Source organism: Python bivittatus, unplaced genomic scaffold (assembly GCF_059951505.1).
Source record: "Python bivittatus isolate LINGU-HERP-01145 unplaced genomic scaffold, Pbiv_v1 ctg000330_np1212, whole genome shotgun sequence".
NCBI classification, from domain to species: Eukaryota; Metazoa; Chordata; class Lepidosauria; order Squamata; family Pythonidae; genus Python; species Python bivittatus.
In genome coordinates this window covers 61,169,887-61,183,045 of record NW_028277058.1, presented here as the reverse complement: position 1 = coordinate 61,183,045, position 13,159 = coordinate 61,169,887, and the positions used below count along the sequence as shown (strand labels likewise).

At 42.7% G+C, this 13,159-nt stretch overlaps 1 protein-coding gene across 1 annotated transcript in view; it reads right to left on the bottom strand.

Moving 5' to 3' along the window:
• LOC112540193 (collagen alpha-1(XIV) chain-like) overlaps positions 1-13,159 on the bottom strand; it is an 85,974-nt gene that overhangs the window by 36,616 nt on the left and 36,199 nt on the right. Inside the window, exons 21-30 of the mRNA XM_088141571.1 lie at positions 11,979-12,053; positions 11,651-11,731; positions 11,523-11,549; positions 10,906-10,950; positions 10,144-10,212; positions 8,731-8,826; positions 6,543-6,569; positions 5,010-5,063; positions 3,295-3,366; positions 348-407 (exon numbers count right to left, since the gene is read on the bottom strand). Coding sequence (XP_087997697.1) covers positions 348-407; positions 3,295-3,366; positions 5,010-5,063; positions 6,543-6,569; positions 8,731-8,826; positions 10,144-10,212; positions 10,906-10,950; positions 11,523-11,549; positions 11,651-11,731; positions 11,979-12,053 — 606 coding nt within the window. The remainder of the gene's footprint in view (positions 1-347; positions 408-3,294; positions 3,367-5,009; positions 5,064-6,542; positions 6,570-8,730; positions 8,827-10,143; positions 10,213-10,905; positions 10,951-11,522; positions 11,550-11,650; positions 11,732-11,978; positions 12,054-13,159) is intronic.

Genomic DNA, 13,159 nt, shown 5'->3' with positions numbered 1-13,159 from the left:
AGCATGGATGTCTCCATGATGTCACTAGAATTGCCCTTGCCTTGGAGAAGAGCATCTTGCTGCAGATGCCCCTTTTGCAACCCTGCATGGCACGGTTCTCTTCAGGGCAATTATTAAAATACGGGTTCCTGCTCCCCCTGCTTCGACTCAGGTTGTCCTAAGGAGAAATTAAAAAAAAAAAAAAAGGTAGAAAAATGTGTATTGGTTGCTCATTGCAGTTTGAGGTCAGCTAGGGGCTCCAGGTCTAAAAGTTGAAAATGACTGGTCAAGAGACATTTGGGTTTGATCCTAGGTATCATTTTGAACTCATAGCTAAAGAAAAATCTTGTTGCAGCATCGAAGTCTACCTTGTCTCCTTCTGGTCCCTTTAATCCTGGAATCCCCATCAGTCCGATCCCAACCTCACCCTAAGAATGGAAAAAGTGAAGATTTATTGATTGATTGATTAAATGTATGGAAGGCTGCCCGATTCCATGACAGTTCTGGGCAGTGCACAGTATGAGAAACAGATTGAAACAGATACACAACAGGAAAAGCATGATGAAAATCTGGAAAAACCACACCAACACCTGCTTTGACATAACAATATTCCCACAAAGAATCTTCTACCCAACCTAGTCCAAGGCCTGGGGGAAAAGCCAAGTGTTAAGGGCCCATTTAAATGAGATTAGGGTAGGGGACACCAGGTGATAGCTTGTTTAATGAATGGGACGTGGAGCATGCCAACTCTGCCAGAACATACTGTATGGGATGGACAGAATCTACAGAAGAGTGATGGTCCTTCAGATAACCAAGCCATGTACCACAAAGGGCTTTATAGGTGATAACCAGTATCTTGAATTCTACTTAATGGTAACCAGTGAGCCCACACAGCATGACCATAATTGCCTGTGTCACCATATTCTGGACCAGTTGCAGCTTCTGGGTGATCTTCAAGGGCAGACCCATAAACAGCCCATTGCACTGCAAGGTGGCCAAAACCTCCTGGTCCACAAACGGGTACAATTGGCACACAAGATGAACCTATGCAAAGGCCTTCCTGGGTACAGCTGCCACCTGCTCTTCCAGCAGGATCTATGAGTCCAGGAAAACTCCACATTGCTCAGTGGTCCCAAATAGGAAGTGCAATCCCATTCAGATGGAAATTCTCCAGTTCCAGGAAGTCCAAATACCCACAGTCACTCAGTCTTGCTAGGGTTGAACCTCAGTCTGTTCCCCTCCATCCAAATCTCCACACCCTCCAGAAACTGGGATGGGACCTTGACAGCATCATGTGGTTGGCCTGGGGTCAAGATATACCGCTGGCTATCACTAGCTTACTGATGATACCTGACCCAAAACTGATGTAGATGTTAGAAAGAAGGAGTGACACCACTGAACCCTGTGTCACCCCAAACATCAGGGTCCTCGGGCTCTATCACTCCTCTCCCACCAAGACCAACTGGAACCAGTCACAGAGAAAGGAGGACAACCATTGCAACACAGTGGCCCAACTCCTAATCCCTATAGGATTAGGGGATTACTCCCAGAAGGATACCATGGTCAACAGCATAAAAAGCTGCTGAGAGATCAAGAAGAAACAGAATGGTTGTACCACCCTCATCCTGGCTCTTCCAGAGTTCATCAACAAGCATGGCCAATGCCATATCACAGTACTATGTCCTGGTCTGAAACCTTACTGAAGAAGGCCAAGAAAATTTGTTTCTTTCTGTTTCTCTCTGAAACTGTAGCCTGACCACGTTCCCAACAACCTTCCCTGGAAAAGGAAGACTGGAGACTGGATGAAAGTTGTCCAGGTCCAGTTGCCCGGAAGACCCACACCAGCCATTGTCCAGGTCTGTTGGTTCTAGCAATGGCTTCTTAAGTTAGGGACATACCGCTGCCACCTTCAAGAGGCCTTCGTAAGCTGGGGGTTGGGGCATGAATGTAATACCCAGGGGTCAGGTTAAGAGTCTTGAGGATCCTGTCCATTTCCTCAAGAAGTACAGGATCAAACTCATCTCATGCAAGACTGTGCTTCCGTCACCTCAACAAGACTTGCCCCATCGGAGTCTCACTTTGAGCGAATCTGAGCAATTTCATCTGCCTGATACCTAGAATATTCTTCAAAATGGCTCTGCAGATGGTCCTGTGATTCATCCCTCCCCAGCAAGGAACCGGTCACCTTGACAAGGGCCATTGGACAGCTACTGACAGATGCAATAAGAGCAGAAAAATAACTACATTTTGTTGCTCTTATCGCTATGTAATCACAGGTCCAGCAAACCTGTGGCATTTGGGGACGGATGTTGAAATAATTTATCAGAAGCTCCAGTACTTCTCCTTTTACGGTACCCCTTTGCAAGTTAATGTTCTTAGGAGCAGCAACATCGAAAGGAGACACAACATGCTGTGTCTGAACAAGTAATCTCTATGATCACTTTGCACGATGGCCTGTTTTATACAGAGTGAATGTAGGTTTCCTACAACACACTTAACCACAAATTACACATTTTAGCTTAGTCGTGCACGTTCCGTGAACCCTGCCATGGAGCTGGTGATGGCTGTAGTTATTTGCACGGTCTTCTTATTTCAATCCAAACCTATTCTTCCTAAAATCCAGAGTTCCTTACTTTAATCACTGCTGCAGCAGTTTGTACCTAATTAATCATTAGTCACTCTCCTACCGTTCCTAATTACACGTTGCAGCTTCTCGAAATTTAAGTTCAGTGCTCAGTCTTTGTAGATCTGGGCCTTTTCAAGCAACAGAATCATGGCAGTGGCTGTTGGTTGTACGTGTTATGGCAGACGCACCCCTACACAGATCCACAGAGTGATAAAATGCATCAGTAGAATATTACTGTACAGCTTCAGACCTTCCCTCCATGAAGTTCACAGTTGCTTCCTTAGAAGCAGTTTCAGACAGGAGAGGCAGACGTGAGGATGTCTATTCTTTACAGGTACTAGCAAAACTTCCCTAAAACTATTCATCTTAGAATCATTCCTGAAGGCAGCTTTCTTCCCTTCAGAAGGGCTACTGGGCCTACAGTTTTCATCCCAGCCTTCTAGAGAAGGAGACAGCAATTTAAAAACCACTCAATCGTGAAAGGTTCCTTGCACAAAATACCTTGCTCCTATGTAATTCACCAGGATGGACTTTTCTCAGAAAGATCTAATATACCCACAAAATATACTTACCCCAAATATATAAAAATATATAGATATTTGTTGACCTCAGCTTTATACTCAATGTGGAGGCATTTAAAACTTCAGAAAAAAAGGGGGTAAAGCTGGGTTTTAAGTTGAAAGCAGTACCTTTTCACCTTTTGGCCCAGAAATTCCAGGAGTACCGTCCAGTCCTACTGGACCAGGTAGGCCAGCTTTCCCCTGTAAAAGTCAAAAAGAGTATCTTTCATCACTAGTATAGCTGTGGGCATTCCCGTCAGGCTTCCACTGAGATAAGAACATACATGGCTTGAAACTTAACCTTTAGCCATATAAGAGAGTTAATAGCTATGAATAGGTAGGAATGGTAGTGCAGAATTTATACCCAGTCAGAAATCCTGCCTGTTCCTTCCCAGCAGTGCCCCCTTCGAAGAAGAAACCTGGATTTCTTATCTCTAGCTTTCATAGAGTATATTGATGACCAACGCTTGTTTACATTCTCTGCATTCCCGCTTTCCCATTCAGACCAATCCACGTAGTTAGGCTGGGCCCTTTCAACCACTAGCAATCTTGACAATCCCAGATTTCAATTAAAAAGCTATAGCAGTCACTTCCCGTATTGTCAGAAAGGTCCACTGGAAGAGGAACCTCTATAGAGAGAACTCTTAGGTGGAATGGCTGACTCAGTAGGGTAGAAAGGTGGAGATCTCAAACTTCCTCTCCCAGAAGCCCCCTAGCTCTTCACACCCTGGATCCAACACTTGTTATTATTTATTATTAAATAAATTATTTATTATTAAATTTATATGCCGCCCATCTCCCCCAGAGGGTGACTACTCACTGCTACCACCTAGTTCCAGGGGCACCTGATCTAGTGTCCTTCCCTAACCCTGGTGTGTAAGAGTGACAGGGCACCCATTACCTGTCCTGCATTAAGCAGGGGGTTGGTTTAGATAATTTTATAATTAAATAATTGGTTCTTGGGATTCTTTTTTTTTTTTTATGGAATGCCATAATAACTTGGTTTTGGTTCTTGAGCTGTACCCATGCTGAGGATTGACATTTGGGATCCATCAACAAGGATCAGCTATGCAAAGCACTCAAAAGGATTAGTGTGTGAAGCATGTTGGGGTGAGCCAAAAGCATTAAAGCCATCACATCTCCCAGAAGTCTCAATGCATGTAGAAGGCATAGGGAATGGCCTTGAAGGTCAGGAGGAAGAGCCACTACCAAGGCAGCGGTCAGATATGAGGAGCTGAGCCTGGGCCAAAAAAGTAATTTGAGAAAATGTCTCAGACAAGCCTCTACCTCGTTCACACGAAGATAAAGGGAGGGAGGGAGGAAGCACATCCAGACTTACAAGATTCTGTTACTATAACTGTTACAATAAAAGTAGTCCTGACCTCTGTGGCATTGGCTTCTTAGTCTAGTCTACCTTGTGGGGGCTGACAATGCAGCAACTGTAAAGGCTTTCCGCATTGCCTGCATGGGGGTCTACATCCACAGATAACTCGTGGATCGCCAGTGCAGCAAAGCTACTGTTTGTGCCCATTCAGGAAGAGGCAACTGAGGAACAGCCTTTGAAGCAACCATGTTTTATAGAAGATCCAGCTGTTTGGTCCATGGAGGGGGGTGGCACCAGTTCACTTTGTAGACCCCACCCTTCAAATGCTTTGCAAACTCTTCTATCAACAAGGCACCAAGAACTAATTATAAATGATGGCTACCAGGTCCCCTACTTTGTCCCAGGAACAACCTACCATGGGTAACATCTCCACTCTTAATGAATTCCTTGAGTAAGAAAAACTACAGCTGTTCCTCCAAGCCATGAAGAGGGGAAGTTAGGAACAGAAGATTCCACTCACCGATTCTCCTCTTCCACCTTTCTCTCCTTTGATCCCACTTTTCCCCCGAGGACCCTAATAAATAGAAACGCTGGTTTTGCAAAACACACTGAGCTAAGCTAAAAAGTGATTGACAGCTTGTGATTTAGGTGTGATAGAAGCCCAGCCATTGTCTCAGCAGGCCAGATGAACCATACAGTTATTTGATTTGGAGACAGCATAGGAATTATGTTCTGTAAAGGTGGGTACAGGTATTGGCATTTATGTAAATGTAGCTGAAAAGCCATTTCACTGCTAGGAAAGGATGGGACTTAACATTTCTACAATACTTGCCTTTGTTCATATACAAATTCGTCTCTCCTGTTTGCACATCACTTTGCAAATCTTTTTAAAAGTCTACACATACATACATTCAATTATACCTCATTTTCTACACAATTACCCCAATATGCTTCTTTTCATGCACTGTAATTCGTTATTTTACAAACCTTTCATGAATGGATGTATTCCTGGACATATTTTTAGCCCAGAGATGTCACAAATTCCAGAGAAGTTTGAAAACACAGAGATCTGGTTCGCATATTAGTTTAAGAAAGGTGAATTAGAGCAGTTTTTATAACAACATGAGGTTAATTAATGCCCCCACTCCTGGCTCACTATTTTATTAAGTCCTTTGAACAGTGTTTTGGATATATAAAATAATAATTTAAGTCAGGTTTTTAAAAATGATACTCGAGAATACTGGGTCATCTTGATGCTGTTTCCCAAGGCTAGGAAGCTCTGGGAATTACACCCATGTGTAATAATACTATCTTGCTTGCATGCATAGAAATTTATTTACTTATGAAATTTATAGACTGCTCCAATCTGTTATGACTCTAGGCAGTTTACAAGATGCAACAATAAAATAAGAAGTCATCAAATTAAAAAAAAAATCAAAAAAATCAAAACTACGTACAAGGGGATTATCAGCCACACTAACTCAAGGACTCAGATAGGAACACTGAGAATCTTCCTGACTCTGATCCTAGACAAGAAATGTAGCTATTCCGACCTGAACTGAGGATAACTTCCTCCTCAGATCCCCTTTTAAAGACATCTTTGCTTGTGACCATTTCCCATCTTCTCTGGTTGCAAATTCCATAACTTCCTTTGATCTACCTTTAAAATGGATTGGTTTTTTGGTGACAAAAATTACAGGTGTGAGTGGCCCTCTGGATCAGGACCACAATAAGCAGCAAAAGGTTTTAAAAGGCCTGTATTCCGAAAAGAAGGGTCTAAACTTTTGACATTATTATTATTATTAATAATAATAATAATATTAATAATAATAAGCCACATTTTCAAAGTAACATGTAGTTGAGCCATTAGTGACCTTCATGAGCTTATTATCCATGTCCCATTTCCATAGCCATCCAGTTGCTCTACAACCCCTAGGAGATGGAAATCTCTGAGTAAGGATGAACATTAAAGATGGTAGACCTCATGGGAAACTATTCTCCTCATGGAGTCTAAAATAGGAACTGAAACGAAACAAACAAAAATACTACTCACTCTGAGGCCTGGGTCTCCAGGTTCACCCTGGAATTAAAAGAGCAGAGAATGTTATAAAGTGCTAAAAGGTTTAACTGGAAATCCATGCCACGTTCCTTAAATGTTCTCTTCTTCAGACTTGACATAGTTCCTCCTAGCTGATTGCTTGCACTGAAATGCTGTCAACAGCACACTTTCAACACATACAAGGGTCACCAACCAAACCTGAACCCCGGAAGTCCTGAACTCTAGAGACTTTCTAGCACACCACTTGTAATGCCACTTAGTGGCTGGTTCTGATAACACACTTAACTTGGTCTTTGAATTAACCCATTTTTTTTTTAGATTCGCACAACTACAGTACTAATCTAAACTAATTAAAGAACTAACTAAACTAATTCATTTGATAAATTAATCAAACGGCCTGGGTTCTGACAAAATGCTAAGCCATTGAAAACAAGGTTAAAACTAACTTAGCGTATTAAGTTAGGCCTTTAGCTGATCTGGTTACGTATGTTGTGTGAATATAGTCATCATATGGTTGCTTGGTTTTGGTTTAGCATGGTCTTGTGACTTCAGACTTTTTGATTTGCCAATCATTGTTTATGGCCTAGCTTGTTCTATGAATCAAGCTGCCATGGCTTGTTCCAGAGACTACAGCTTAGCATGGTGGCTGGTGAATTCTGGGAGTTGAAGTCCACAGATCTTAGAGTTGCCAAGGTTGAAAAACACTGAATTAAGGACTCATATTTGTTCAAGACAACATAGAGCTTCTACAGCCAGAACACCTTCTAGCCCAGTATTGTATCTGGCCAACAACTCTCCCATGTTGCAGTCCACCTGGACATCTGCTAGTTGACCCTGACATGCCAGTGACTTGGATGTCCCTTCTACCTCATATACATACATTCTACTACTACACGGCCCTTTCGCCACTGAATCCTGCTCTTTTTAAATCTGTAAGTAAGCCAAATTTTGAATTCTCCATTGCTCCTCGCAGCCCTACACACACTGTGCTGCTGTACACACCAATCACATAATACCAACTCTAAACCAGCATTGATGGGTTGCAAATTTCTAAAAGAAATGCTGGTTTCTTCCTAACATCGGGACACCAGAAAGTTTTTTCTCTCCCTTGCTTCAGCAGGGAATGAGATACTGTATATTGCAGGTAGTTTATCCTCTCTTTATGGATGTTAATCTCTCCACCTCCACTTGCCTTCCGCCTCGTGTTTTCTCAGAAAAATTCCTTGAGCGCAATTTTGCCATCATGCTACTAGGCAACACTGAGCCCTGGATTTCCTGGGATAACAAACTTCTCTGGGTGGCTAATCGGCCACCATAGTGAGCAGAAATCTTCTGAGGCTTCTGTATATTCGTTATTACTGGTAGTCCTTGACTTATGATCATTCGTTTAGCGACCATTTGAAGTTACAACAGTGCTGAAAAAAGTGATTTACAATCAGTCCTCACACTTACAACTGTCACAGCATCCCTGCAGTCACATGATCAAATGTGGGCACTTGGCAACCAGCATGTATTTTTGACAGTTGCAGCATCCCAGGTTCATGTGATTGTCATTCGTGACCTTCCCAGCTGGCTTCTGACAAACAAAATCAATGGGGAACTGCACAATTCACTTAACGACCAAGTGATTTGCTTAACAACCATGTAATTCACTTAACGATCATGGTGATTTGCTTAATAACCACTGCAAAAAATGTCATAAAATTGGGTGTGGTCATATGATGCCTCACTTAATGACAGCATTGCTTAACTATGAATTTTCTGGTCCCTATTGTGGTCATAAGTTGAGGACTACCTTTAGTTTCAAAAAACAATATCTGCTTGCAAACATACCCATAAGCAGCCAATTAGAAGGAAAGTTTTATAAATAATCAGGGCAATGTACCTCAATTTGGACAATTTTTTTTAGTCAGGGAGAAAGAAACCATTGTTAAGCTCTAGGAGGAGCAAAACTTTCTGTGACTGGCGATTTTGCAGCAAAGAGCGTAAAGGCCGATTGGCTGACATTTTTAGTACTCGGCTATCGGCTAGTGCAGGCTGGGCATTGATTGGCTGAAAATGCTATCTGTGAGCTTTAGAGTCATGTGCCAAGGAGGGAAATAGGGGTTGGCTTTAAAATGCGTTGGGAATGATTAGCAAGTGGAACAGCCAATGAGGTGTCAATGCACAAAATCTTACATACCTTGATTGACAATCCAGGTGGTCCCTGCGGTCCAGATAGGCCAGGCAGGCCTGGTGGGCCTGGTACACCGGGAACCCCCGGCTGCCCTTTCTGGCCCTGAAATAGTTTAAGCCAGATATTAGAGCACACCTCTTGAATTTGGTTCCCATCACCTATGTTAGATGTCTTCTCCCATAATCAGCAGCCAGGAGAAGTTACCATGGAGCTAGGCAACTGACACCGAATTGCTAGGTTACTGTCCCCACCGATTCCATTTCTCTGTAACTTCTGAGGGGCATTCAGGGTCCAATATATCTGCTTTCTTGGTGTGTGTGTGTGTGTGTGTGAGAGAGAGAGAGAGAGAGCAGGTGCTCCCATGTCATCTATTCTGTCATGAAGGAAGGGAAGGTGTAGGGGACCTCTTTCTAGACACATGGCCTTCTGCCTGCTCTTGTAAGGATGGATAAGGGTCTGTCCCAACCTACAGTAGGGCCAGTTGTTAAGAAAGTAGGGTAAATTGTTAAGAAAACTAATTTTCGTTGCCCAAATGTGTACTCTAATCTTCCCCTTTCACAGACGCTTGGAAAGAATTCTGGTTTCTGCTCCCAAAACGATGTGGCTCTGGGGAAGGTGGGGAACTACAGCAGAGGCACCCCAAGGCTTCGAGAAGACAGTCACAACCCTTCCAAAATTTCAGGGCGACAGAAAAGGAAGGGCACTGCATTTAATCTAACTTCACTGAAAGCAAAGATAGCTTTTGGTCATGGCCCCATCATATAGTCAGGAGTGTGGCTCCAAGCAAGCCCGAAGGGGAAGGGGTGAGACTCTTGGCCTTAAAATGGTTGCACACATCTATCCTAGATGCATTTCCTTGACTATGACCAGAGAGAAAGGAGAATTCCAGGAAGGAGGGAAAGTTAATGTTCAGGATGGAAAGAATGGGAAGAACCTTTGAATAAAATGTTGCATTGATAATCAGATACGAGCAACAATAATAGAGATCAACTCTACCACTAAGGTGTTTCAGGGGTGGCCTGATTTATGAATTCTAGAACTCAATATTTATTTTTCAGCTTTATGATTGGGCTACAGTATGTGATACTCTATTTTAATACAATCGCCTATTAAAGGGCCATGGCAGGGTGTCAACCTCCAGGTGACCTTGGCTGATCTCCAGAAGCTAAGCAGAGTAGAATCTGGCTAGTACCTGGATGGGAGATCACCAGAAAATGTCAAGGCTATAGCCTAGAAGGAAAAGCCAAAGGAACATCCCAAAAGAAGGCAGCAATGGACATCATTTTAGTGTTGTTGTCAAGTAAATGACACAGATGTATCCATGTAATCAACATGAGTTTGACTTGGGGGCTTTGCCCATCTTAATAAATCCAGCTCTAAAGAATTTACATCAAGGGGAAAATACTTTATTTTACTTACAGGAGGGCCTGGCTGCCCATTTTTTCCTGGAATGACTTCCATGCCTCCTAGGACATATCCTGGTTCTCCCTGCAGAAGAGATGTCATGATTATGGACTACTGATCTGGCAGATCCCAAATCTACTTCCAAATAAAACCACAATCTGGCTTTCTGTGACCTGAGGACCACTTAATGAACATACATCTGTGATAGAGAACCAAACCTCTTTGGATGATGTTGGGTGTGTTAGCCCAGGATTCCTCAACCTTGGCGACTTGAAGATGTGTGGACTGGAATTCTGGGAGCTGAAGTCCACACATCTTCAAGTCGCCAAGGTTGAGGAACCCTGTGTTAGCCTAAAAGCATTTGTAGGTCCACAGGTTCCTTACTCCAGTATAAAGATTAGGAGAAGACCTCAATATAGAGATTTAACAACTTAGGGTTGAAAAAGGATTTTCAGTGTCTGTCTTGTCAATTTTCCCCAAAGCATAATTTATTCTACCAAAATTTAAGACTGCCAGCTTGACTGTGTAAAGCATGTATTTAAGCTCATGGGTCCATCCGTGGCAGCTGTTGCCCTAACTTCAGGAAAAGGTCTTCTCCAGCCACAATTCTGAAGATTCTTTATGGAAGATTGAACTAGAAACTCTTGCAAAACATGTATGTGCCTTCTCACAAGCCAGGTGCCCTTGCCATGGAGCTAAAGTGACTCATTACATCTAAGGTAGTGTATCAGCACAGTTATATTGTGTATAAGTGTAATACATGTAAGAGAAACTCACTCTGTCTCCTTTAGGCCCAGATGGACCTGGGAATCCAGGAGATCCCTAGTAAAACCATGCAAAGAATACAGATTTAGCTTGCTGCCAAAACAGGAACATTCGAAGTCATGTGCTCATGTACAGTACAAATCCATCTTATCCTTGAAAGCTCAAAGCTTATTTTTTGAGACTTCAATGAAGAAAACCAATATAATCTGAAGACTGTTACATCCAATGCAGTCTTTGCATTGTACAGCTTTGTACAATGTACACTGTACAGCTTTAGAGCAATTAAATCAAGTCAACAATCAAATCAAATCAAATCTAAAGAAGTAATAGCCCTCCCAATACCTCCTTCCCCCAAAGATGGACCACCACCGTTTCATTCATCACCATCAGGGATGGTGCATGGGCAAAGAAGACCTGTAATCATATCAAGTAAAAGGAGAGCTTCCCCCAACTTAGGTATCCTCCAGATGTCTGGACTTTAATTCCCAGAATTCCCAACCAGCAAGGTCATTGTTGAACATTCTGGGGGTTGGAATCCACCTGTGTGGAAGGCACCACATTTGATGAACCAACTACACTCACTGTTTAGCTTTAAGAAGTGGTGGTGGTGGTGGAGATATGCAACTTACATGATCTCCTTGCATGCCAGGGAGACCCTGTCCATTGAGAGAGAGAAAAAAGCAGGAGCCATTAAAAATGGGGCAGAAGGTAACTTAAAAAGCAGTTGTGATCTTAAGCACATTCTCCAAATATCTACTCTTAATCCAGGGGAGCCCGGTGGGCCCGCTCGTCCAGGTCTGCCAGGTAATCCTGGGATCCCATCTTTTCCCGGAAGTCCCTAAATAAACAAGGAAAGAGCAGAGGATATATCTGAGACACATGGCTCTTCTTCTGTTGACACCAGTGAATGGCTGAATGGATGTATCTGTTAATTGCATGATCCAGCTAATTCCTCTATGTGATTTCCCAACCCAGTGTTTCTCAACCTTGGCAACTTTAAGATGTGTGGATTTCAACTGGGAGTTGAAGTCCACACATCTTAAAGTTGCCAAGGTTGAGAAACACTGTCCCAACCATTGACTCACCCGTTCTCCTTTTTCTCCTTTGGTGGCAAAGGCAAATGGATCATAGCCTCTGTGCAAGTTCTCTCCTGTGAAGCTCTGTAGAAGCAGAAGCAGAGTGAAGTGTCATTCCAGAGGTTTTCCTCTGCTTTGCCCCCAGACTAATCCATCCCAGAATGCTTATCTACTCCTCCATGTTTTAGAATTTAATTGTTAATACAGTTTAATAGAATTTAAATATATATTTAAATATATTTAGTTAATAGTTAATAGAATTTATATATATATAAATATAACAAACAAACAACCCCAAAGGGATAGATTCAGACAACAAGCTTACAAACACAAAAAGGAACCTAGTTTAAAGTTAGCCATGCTTAGCATGCGTGAATAAATTTGCTATGCGTTACCTGACTTACTTAAGCATGTGATGTCTACTCAACCAAACTGTGAGGAACCCCCAGGTGTCCTCCATTCAGGAGAAGCCCTAAGCACCTTCTTCTTGCATCCCCAGTCTGTGAGTGTAGCCCTCCCACCATCTGAAAGCTTGTCATCTGATTCTTCCATCATTGCTGAGTTTGTTCAGCATGCAGGAATCTTCCATTTCAGAAATGTTCTGGATCTCTTGCAGTCCAGGCTCAGCATCAGGCAGAAGGAAGCAGGGGAGGGATCACCTGTAACCACTTGTATGCACTGTCCATGGTCCTGACGGGATTTTGTTCTGCCATCGCTAGACCAGCCTTGGCTTTTCATTGACAGGATAGTCCAATGTTTCTCAACCTTGGGAACTTTAAGATGGGTGGACTTCAACGCCCAGAATTCCCCAGCCAGCCGGCTGGGGAATTCTGGGAGTTGAAGTCCACCCATCTTAAAGTTGCTAAGGTTGAGAAACACTGGGATAGTCCTTTACCATCCTGGCAGCTGGTAAATGTAAATTTGTATAATATGCTAAAATGGGTAAGCGTTAAGAAAGGTTAGATTTTTTTCCTGTGGTACAGGGTGTTGTGTGAACCCAGACTGTTTGGCTGGTTTATAGTTTAACATTTTTGATGAACCCAGAAAATGGGTTCATTTAGTAACCAGGTTCAGTGAACCCACACCTTGGCTGCATCAGCTGGTTATTGAGTGAGTCCCACTGGACCTGACCTAAATGGGATTTTGCACAACATGGTAAGAGATAAAAGAAAGCCAAAGTTAAAACTAAT